The sequence below is a fragment of the Natrix helvetica genome (genome assembly GCF_964273705.1).
Source record: "Natrix helvetica genome assembly, chromosome: 2".
Taxonomy (NCBI): domain Eukaryota; kingdom Metazoa; phylum Chordata; class Lepidosauria; order Squamata; family Natricidae; genus Natrix; species Natrix helvetica.
The window spans coordinates 235,253,908-235,264,286 of NC_138552.1; the positions used below are offsets into that span (position 1 = coordinate 235,253,908).

General features: G+C 38.1%; 1 protein-coding gene across 2 annotated transcripts in view; it reads right to left on the reverse strand.

The window, feature by feature from the left end:
* Window positions 1-744: 744 nt before the first annotated feature.
* Window positions 745-10,379, reverse strand: part of LOC309387836 (uncharacterized protein) — an 82,058-nt gene continuing 72,423 nt past the window's right edge. For both annotated transcript variants that reach the window (XM_081944716.1, XM_081944715.1), the window contains one exon: window positions 745-3,338. In XM_081944716.1, coding sequence (XP_081800842.1) covers window positions 3,210-3,338 — 129 coding nt within the window. In that variant the 3' untranslated portion in view covers window positions 745-3,209. The remainder of the gene's footprint in view (window positions 3,339-10,379) is intronic.

The following is a 10,379-nucleotide window of genomic DNA, read 5'->3' on the forward strand; positions in this document are numbered from 1 at the left end:
TGAAACCAATTAATCAACATTCAGTTGATCAACAATAACAACAACAAAAGTGGTCCCTGTATTTGCAGGGAATCTTCTAGGAAGATAAAAAGTATTAGCTGGTCAATGAAGTTGTGACTGTGTTTAATCTATGCTTATATAGTATTCACTATAAACTTCTAGACTATCCAAAGTGGGTAGTATATAAAACAGTAAATAAAATCAATTAAAAATCGCTTGCTTTGAGAACTACTGCTGCTGCTGCTCCCTCCCTGTCAATATAGATTTCTTAGCAAAAATATTCCCTATAACATTGTTCACCACAAAGTAGCCTCCATCAGGTCCCATAAATATCTTGCTACATGGACGCTGTAAAATTCATTCACTTACTATGATCTCAGGATTTTGTTACAAATTTTGTTTTGTTACATAGCTACAAATACAGCTATGTTTGTAATTCTAGTTTATTTTTCAGTGATGGTAGGACAAAGATTGTTGCTCATATAAATGTGGCTAGGAAAAGATGCAACTTAAACTGTGGGACAAACAGGAATTTGAGCTAAGGTTGCAAAATTCATGCCTACATAATTTTCCAGAATTTGCACAGGAGATTCCAGTTAAGTTTTCTTTTGAGAGATGAAAATATTTTAATGTTGACTCCAGAGGTAGTCTGCTATACAACTGTAACATTAAAATGCTTTGAATTGCCTTAGGGCCTTAGAATTCAGGCAGAGTAAAGGGAGAGCAAGCAGGAGGGACAGTAACAGCAGTTAAAATATAATTTTATTTTTCCTCATTAAAAACCAAAGACAGAGAAATGTTACAAAAAGTATTAAAGAGAAACACTTCATCAGCAGTCATCTCCATTTCCAGACCTTCATCTTAGGGTATCATAATAATATCTTCTAGATCAGTCAGCAACCCCCCCCCCCCCAAAAAAAAACAACAACCATTTTGCAGTATCTGGAGGACAGCCTTATTTATACGCATGAAAACACATTCCAAATTATCCTGACCATGCAAGTGCTGGTGGTTTGTAGGTCAAGTCTAATCTGCCAAAACAGCAAACTCACATTACTGGTTGCCCTTATCATTACTGTAGGAAGGCCAAATCCTTTGGGATTATAGATTCTCAACATGTGCACTAACCTATAAAAACAATCATCTTTAGGATTAGAATGTAAAAGGGAACCTCCCCTCCTTCAAGTAGAAGAAAATAACAATTGCTTTGAAAAACAAACTATTTTGTTACATGTTAATTTTGACCTTGTTCTCAATAAACCAATTAAGAATATCAACTTGTCTTATTTAATTGGTAGTGGTTTAAGAAGGATTGTGCCCATCCATCCCTGATTTCTTCTTAAATAGACTGGTATAGCAAAGAAATCACTTGTGTATTCCTTTATTCTTATGCTTTTGCCACCAGGTTTTATAAACCCAGCATATTTACAGCTAGGATTAAAAGCAGCTGAGCTAATTCATTCTGAGGAGGAAGATTCTGGCTTTAAGATTCCAATGATAAAAAGAATCTCTGAGCTGTTGGCTATTTTCCCATCATTTGCACCATCTCCAACTCCTGGAGTCTACTTTTTTAACTGCAGAAGACAGCAGAAAACTTTTCCAAACAGTGGTCAAGTTATGGTTTCCAATATTCTTTAATTAAAAAAAATAAAACACAGGAGTGCTTTCTAGATTGTTCTTCATATGGTTAGTATATAAGTCGAGACTGAAATGTCTTTGACATATATAGAGAAGACAAAATAGCACATTGTTAAAACTTACTTTCCTAAACCTCAGAATACACTATGGGCATCACTGGATTAGCACAAAAACCTGAATAATTGAGCCAACTGATTACATGAATAATTGGTAACTGAGATGTCAATGCAAAGCAGAACCAAGGTGTAGAGAAGAGCTGAGCTTGAAATACATGGGTGTCTCTGTAAAGTCACACTTATTAAAACATGTCTTTTTTCTGCTTTGCCCATTATTCCTACCAGTAAAAAAAAAAACCCAAATTAAAAAGACAGATCATGATGCAAACATCTGTAAAGTATTTCCTCCCACATATGTATGTTTGACATAACATCCACCTAAACCAGTGGGTTATGCATCAGAAGCAAATTATAGTCATATTCCTGCCTTCTGTGTTACCACCTCATGACTAGAAGTTGTTTACAATGTGGGTGCTATAAGGCATATTGTTGGATGTGCAAACCAATCATTGCAGTATTCATTCTAACTTCATTAAGAGAACATCATGTGACATTCACATGGCTTTATAAAGGATGCCCACACATCAAAGCAAATTATAACTTCTCAATTATTCTTCTACCTGCAAATATCTATCCAGTTATAGAATATCCTATGGCTCTGTAGAGCTCTAATTCTATTTGTGCTGAACAAAATACATAGCTTTCTCTTTAACTTTGTACTCTACTAATTTCAAAGCAATTCAGATGCTGCACAGCTTCTTGCTCTAGCCTTATAACTTGGTGACACAAAACCAGATAGGTTTACCTACCCTGGGAGATGAAAAACATATGTTTCTAGTGTTTCAGACTCACACTAAAAGCAGAGATCTTTCCAATTCCTGGATACATCCTAGTCTACTGAACATTCCTACATAGACAGAATAATTCTGTTAGATAAAGAACAAGAAAGCAACTTACAAGTTGGCCTTTCATGGGCAGTTGCTCATTTATAATATATTGTGAAGATACTCTCAAGCTGACCTCAACTCCTAGGACTGCATCAATGCTGTCTTTTTGGTGATGTTATGGAATTGGTTTGCGATGTCCTTCCCCCACTGTGGGTTGGGATTTCTTTTCTATTTACCAATCCAATTAACAACTTTGGACTGCCCAGGTGGTTCTACATGCAGGCCTTACCAAACAGTTTCTGAAATAAGCCAAGTTTGGCTAAGTGCTACCACCCACTGAAGATCAGTTATAAGGGTAATGTGCACACTCCATTTATAAGAAACCTGCCTTCTGTGAATCAATAGTATCTTGATAATTGCAACACAACTTATGTGCCTAACTTGCTCGATGCACCTATATTTCCTTTCTGACAATCTTCAGAAATTATAATGGCATATAAAAGAGACAAGAGACAAGACACCAATCTCCTGATACCAAGGATCCTGACACCAATTCAAAATATGTGCCCTCCATGTCCCTGGGGCAGCAAATTGATTTGATGATTCCTGAGACTTTTGAGTACATCGTTCAGTAGGCACATGATGGTTCTTCAACTGGAGCTATTGGGCTCAAAGGCTTCAAGGTGCTCAGGGATCGGAAGGCAAACATTGATGGATCATACACAAAGTGAGGTGGGGGCCGGCTGCCGTTGATATGCTGCATAGAGAAGAAGAAGAAAGAGACAATTACCAGTGCCCATGGGGTAAATGAATGACAGCACATGGGGAAGTGATCATCATTTATCCCTTTATTAAACTACAACCTCATAATTGAGGTAGTTCAAAACCTTAATACTGTAAATTAGTAATAAATCAAAATCTTAGAAAAGATTGAAGAAGTAGGAAAGCAGAAAACATGCATTCAATACACTGTAATATGAATGAAGTCCTGACAGTAGTGAAATCATGACTGCAAGTTAAATTTTCTTATTATGTGTGGGGTTTTTTTGGTTTAAAGGGTACTAGGTACTTTATAGTACTAGGCACTTTACAGTACTAGAAAATTCCCATCAGCATATTTATATTTTTTTACTTATTCCAGAAGAGAAGAGTAGTTAAAGAATCAGAACTAGAAAATAATTATCGATCCATCCCCAACTTTCTATCCTATACTAGACAATTCAAACCATATAAAATCTTTTCATCAGAAATCTTCTCACAACTTAATGTCTTTGCTTAAATGCTTCCATTAATGTTAGAAGGTTGTGAAAATGAATGAAGAAACTGTTTTTAAAAGCTCAGTTATAATGACTTAGCAGAAACGGCCTTATTAGTTATACATTCCAATAAATGCACATAGTCTTGACAGAATGAAGAAAATTGTAGTCCAGCCTATCTGAAGGATAGAAGAAAATAAGCCTATGTATGTATGTAAAATAAAAAATTCCAATAATAATTACTAAAACAAAATTGTCAATCAATAAAAAGTAATCAAATCAAAATATCTAGTTCTCTCATTTTTTCTAACAGTAATTTTATTTCACAAAAGCTGGATCAGCATCAAGCTGCATTCTTTGAAGAACTTTGGGTATAACCAGATTAGATTTTAAACATTTTGCTTATTCTTTTCCTACCTCATTGCCAACTTAGGACACAGCTTTCCGAATGCCAGGGTTTGCTTATTGCATTTTGGATGACTAGTCTTTTTATAAAGGATTTGGATTTTCAACAATCAATTAGGAGATGTTTTGTCTAGAAGTGACCTCTTACACTTCAGGGTCATGTTGTCATGAGGTGGTCACTGTATCCAGGATTTCACTCCTTGACCCATGCATATTCCTTAAGGGATTCTGATTGAAGAAGTCATGAACTGAAAGCTTCTCTATGGCTGAGTCAACAAAAAGGGTCAAATCTTTTTGTCTGATGGAGAAAGGCCCATCAGATTATCTGCCACATTCTTTCTTTCCCAATCTTGGAAATAGGGAAGGAATTTCATTTTCATAGAAGATACAACTCAGCAATTTGGCAGCCTGGCCAAATTACACGTTTAAATATTATTTATTTACAATATACAAGATACTGCATGCATGAACTTTAGGGTATTTTTACTCAGCTGTAGCTAAGAGGCTGCTTCCCGATGCAATACGAAGAATACTTTTGAAGAAAAACGTGGTGTTATTGATTTGACTTGTGCAATAAACCGTAGCAAGAGACAGGATAGATAGGCTGAGTCAAAGCTGGAATACATCATGCAAGGAGCAGTGTCCATATATGCAACATGTGGAGAAACAAACTTGTTGATCTGTTGCAACAAAACACAGTCTTGTAGCACTTTAAATCTAATTGATTTATTATAGCACAATTTTTCATGGAGATCACTTCATTGGAACTATAAAATGCCTTCCTTGAAGATATACATATAGCTAACTAGTAATGGCATAAGTGGTTATATATAGCAATAGCACTTATATACCACTTACGGTGTTTTACAGCCCTCTCTAAGCAGAATAACAGAGTTGGAAGGGACCTTTACAGAGTCAACATATTGACCGCAACAATTCCTCATTTTACCCATCTCGGAAGGATGGAAGGCTGAGTCAACCTTGAGCCTAGTGAGATTTGAACTGCCAAATTCCAGACAGACAGCAGTGAGCAGTAGCCTTCAATACTGCACTCTAACCACTGTGCCAAATGCATTTCTTTATGGACCCACTAAAGTCTTTTAAATAATGGTTGTTATATTACTGAAAAAAACTTTCTTTAAAAAAAAAAAGTACATAAAAGCATGCCATTGGGCATTATTGCTAGGAATGCCTTATTCTAATTTGCCCCCCAATGCTACATGCTTTCAGGTTATAATTCCAATAATATGTAATTATAACAGCATATAATTACATGTTATTAATGGTGATTGTACAGTAAAACTCACAAATACATTTGTTAGCATTCTATCAAGGTTTACACAATCATTTGGTTTAGAGGCCAACGGTTGATTTCTCTCTCTCTCACTCTAATGCAAGGGTGTCAAACTCAATTTCATTGAGGGCCACATCAGGACTGGGTTTGACCGATGGAGGTAGCCATGGTGGGAGTGGCTATGATGGGTGAGACATGGAACCGCTACTCCGCAGACATGGTTTAATAAACTTATAAAAAAGGGGAGGCGTACATTTCTGTGGTTTTGTTTTTTTAATACTTACTTCATCTACTTGATCACCTTATGAGAGAGAGAGAGAGAGAGAGAGAGACCAGATCAAGAAACCGACTCCACAGGAAGACTAGAACTATAAATTATTAACATGAGCTAGTAGCAGAATCCTGCAAGCCTGAAAGGTAAAAATATTTTACTTTTCCTCCCTTTTATAACCTTCTGAGTCAAAGATGACCTCCTGCAGTACTCCAGGGGCCCCGCTTTGGGTTTGAAAGGCCTCATGGGCCACTCCAGAGGCCCTGTTTTGCATTTTATTCTTTGTAGTGTTATGTCATCTGTTGTGTATTGAACTCTCCTGCCATAGACTTGCATTGCTAACTTCCCTGCCATAGACTTGCCTTGCTGCCTCCTGATTGGCTAAGACGCAGTAGCCTGCCGGCGGGAGAATCCAGCTACCTGATTGGTCAATCGCCTGACAGCTCGACTATAAAAGAGCTGTCAGCTGTCTTTTGCTCGCTGTTTGCCTATCTGAGATTTGCCGTACTTCTGAGCTCTTTGTCACTGTTAATAAAGGTTGTGTTAGCTTCAACCTGCCTTGCCTCAGTCCCTGTCTGCCTCGTTCTCCCTATAGAACATCATCAGTCTACAAAATTATGCTTAGCTGTTTATAGATTCAAAATTTAAAAAAAACAGTGCAAATAAACAATATTTTAAAGAAGCTCATGTTCCTGAACAAACTGCTTTTCTTTTAGCCTCACCAGTTGGCCCTTCAGAAAACAGATGCTTCATTTCTTGTCAAAGAAACCACTGCCGTTCCCCTATGGATAGGTGTCTGAATGGCAGCCATGACACTTTCCCAAATATAAAAACTTTGGAGACTCCTGCTATAAAAAGAGTTTTCTGCTCTTTGTGAGACAAGTAGTATTATTTAGCCCTATCTTGTACTAAACGGGATTTCAGCGCTGTCAACCAAAACCTCTGTTATAAAGAAAAACATTTATAGCACAAAATAATGTTAATATGAAGGAGACTCCTAACAAAGATGCCTCAATTCAGATAGCAAGTAGAAAAGGAAGGACCTTTTCCATTTCAGTTGGGCAGTTGCGTTCTTATTTCCCCATCCTTAGGGTTTGTAGCCTTTTTAGAAATATCATACCTATTCATTCAGCTACATTTTTCTAAAAATAAGGACTTTCGTACGGAACACTATTTATGGTCATATATGGATTTTTGCAAACCACTGTCCTTGCTAGTATATATTGTTGTGGTTGTGATGTTGTGTAAGGCTTTGCTGCTTAAAAAGATCATGATTTTGTATACCAACTCCATTTTGGTTCATACTTTGGCTCTGGAAGGACAAGTTAGGACAGTGTGCAGACAAATGCAAATCAAACTAATTTCTCTACCCCCTCCTCATGCTAAGGTGCCAGCTTAAGAGAAAAGAAACTAGTACTCAGCCTAGAAATTAACCAACTACAGCTCAGTTTCATGAAATCATATCCAACATCCTCCTACACAGCCAGAAGGCTCGGCTAACAGCAAGAACACAGCAGGAGAGGCATATTTTAAAAAGTCTCCATTCACCAGCCGCCTGCTGTGGCATTATGGATGGTGTGTGCTCTGGCAGGCCTCAGAATTTGAGAGTAACATAGCAACCTTTATTTAGAATTAAAGGGGCAAAATTAATCAGACAGATTTCTCCTTCCCCGTGCAAGGAAGCTGCTTGCCAGTACTTTACTGAGAGGAAGGCAAGCAAAGTGGACAAAGAGTTTGGCACTTCTCTTCAATGAGAAATGCCAACCAACAGGATTGGTGAACAAACAGCAGCTGGAACTTTTGGCTGCAGGCAAGCGATGGAGCTAATCCATCAAGGAAAGGGAGAAGAGAACCTTAAACTCCCTAGCATAGAATTGCAGGAGCAAAGCCAGGGTTAGAGTTTTTTATGGGGTCGTATGAATGGAAAACACAAGATTTCACAGAAATATGGCTCATTGGACAACATACCAGTTACAATGAAAATACTCAAGTATGGAAAATCAAAAAAACATTGGATTGTCAGTTTGCTTGAAGGTATAGCATTCTATGGCTTCAAAATTTTGACTTTGTTTTGTAGGTACCACACTGATCCAAGGTTGCATGAGAAATATATCACGTATATCAATATATATCAAGTAAATATTTCAAGTGCATATCTCCTTAAAGGTAAAGATAAAGGTTCCCCTCGCACATATGTGCTACTCATTTCCAATTCTAAGGGGCTGTGCTAATCTCTGTTTCAAAGCCAAAGAGCCAGTGCTGTCAGAAGACGTCTCCATGGTTATGTGGCCGGCATGACTAAATGTTGAAGGCGCACGGAACGCTGTTACCTTCCCACCAAAGGTGGTCCCTATTTTTCCACTTGCATTTTTACGTGCTTTTGAATTGCTAGAAGCTGGGAAAAGTAACAGAAGCTCACTCCGTTATGCAGCGCTAGGGATTCAAAACACCGAACTGCTGACCTTTCTGATCGACAAGCATCTTAGCCCCTGACCCACCGTGTCCCCTATATCTCCTTAGATGTGTCCATTTAATATATCCCAGTTATACGTAAGATAGGTCTGAGGGGAAGTCACAAGAGGTCTCTCAAAAAGAAGATGGATAAAAGTAAGACATGTACCACCTCCGAGGTTTCTCCTCTGCTTTGGAACTGCCTTTTTGCCCCTCTGTTGGCAACACAAAGGCAAAGGAAAACCTCTCAAATGGAGATGTAACTAGTCTGTCCTGGCAAGAAGAAGTAATAGAAGAGAATATATGTCATTTAGGATTTAGGTGTAGAGTTCTTGGTTGTTCTTTGGAGGTTAGCTGTCAACTTTCAGGCATGGAGCAAATCTGTTACTCCCACTTGCGATGTTGTTTACCTAGTTGGGTAAAGTAACAAGCAGGCAAACTCAGAAGGCACCAAAGACTCCGCAAGAAACAAAACAATGATTCCCTACTTCGCCTGCACTTGTCCTATGATTTGCGTATATGACAGAGATTATTTCTTTCCCCAAATATGTATTCTTTTAAATAATAAGGGGTGAAATTACAAAGAGAGAGAAGATGGGAAAAGAAATTTGGAAGGACCTTTGAGTTTCTTTGGGAGTTTTTGACAACATATCAAATACCACAGAGATGTCTTTGGACAACGCTGGCTCTTTGGCTTTCAAACGGAGATGAGCACCGCCCCATAGAGTCAGGAACGACTACCACACATGTGCAAGGGGAACCTTTATCTTTTAACTTTAACACTCTAACACTGAGATTCTGACTAATCTTCAGTTAATGCTCTGCTCTTTATGACATGCTTGCCACTTATCAACCCAGTGCAAAGCATGTATTCTCTTTTACAGATTCATCTAGTAGCATATGAGTTACCGAAACCAATCTAGACAGACATAAAAGTTTACTATCTGGAAAATGGAGGACATGTAAAAAATAGTAAGCCATTGGCAATTTTACTTGCCATGTTTTTCCTGAAAATAAGACAGGGTCTTATGTTCTATTGACCCCCCGAAATAAGCACTTGGCCTTATTTTCAGAGAGGTCTTGTTATTTTTGAGGTGCAGAAGGAGGTGAGTGTGGTCAACTCATGACTGCTGCTATGTTGCAATATTTTCAGGGAGGGCTTATTTTTGAGCCTCATGTGCTCAAAAGCCCGATTGGGCTTATTATCTGGGGAGGTCTTATTTTCAGGGAAACAGGATATAATGAAAGAAATCTTACTGGTTTTCCATTGTATTTATTCATTATTTTGGAGGTCTCATTGACCAAAGAACTCTGTAGACTGATTAGATAAAACTACAGAGAATAAAATGCAAAGTATTGATAGTCAGGTATGTCAGAAGCTTGGCTGTTTCTGCTTCTGACCTTGGGTAGACAAACTTGTTACAGCACGAAAGACACCACAAGAATGCAGCAATTTGCTTTTCTTTACTTTTACAATGCCAACAGCCTGAATGGAGGCTTTTTGTGCAGCCTTTTTCAACTTGGTGCTAATCTCTAATTGATTGAGATTAGGATTCCAATGACTCCAAAGTACTTAAAATGCTGACTGAGCCAACTAGAGTGTATTCTAAGAAACCTGAAGGTTAAAAAAAGGTCTATATTTGTGCCTAAGGCACAAGAGACTATATTCTTGGAAACAAGGAACCTACTTCCAACTCAGTTAAAGGCACTTTCTTATCAGCCCCCATTAAGTTTTCCAGTGATTTTAGAGGTATCTTCCTAACACCTAACATTCTCTTTGAAGAGTATATTACAAATAAGCAGGGAACTATGTATTAGATCAGTAAGGATTTCAAATTCTTGAGGATAAGACCATTCCCAATCCACTTTTTTAGCCCACCCACAGGCAAAAATAAGCTGACAGAAAGCCTCATCTGGTTTAAATCAGCTGTAGATCTGTGGCTGTAGATGAAAGCCAAATCTAGCATTCATGGCTGGGGATTAAGCCATTGGCTCTACTTGCTAAACCACTTCTTTATTCAAGCAAGTCTCTTCTCTCTTCCACCACCACCCCATCTCTCCTCCCCCCCATCTCTTCCCCGCCCCCCATTATTTTACTTATCCCAAAACTCTGCAAAAGAT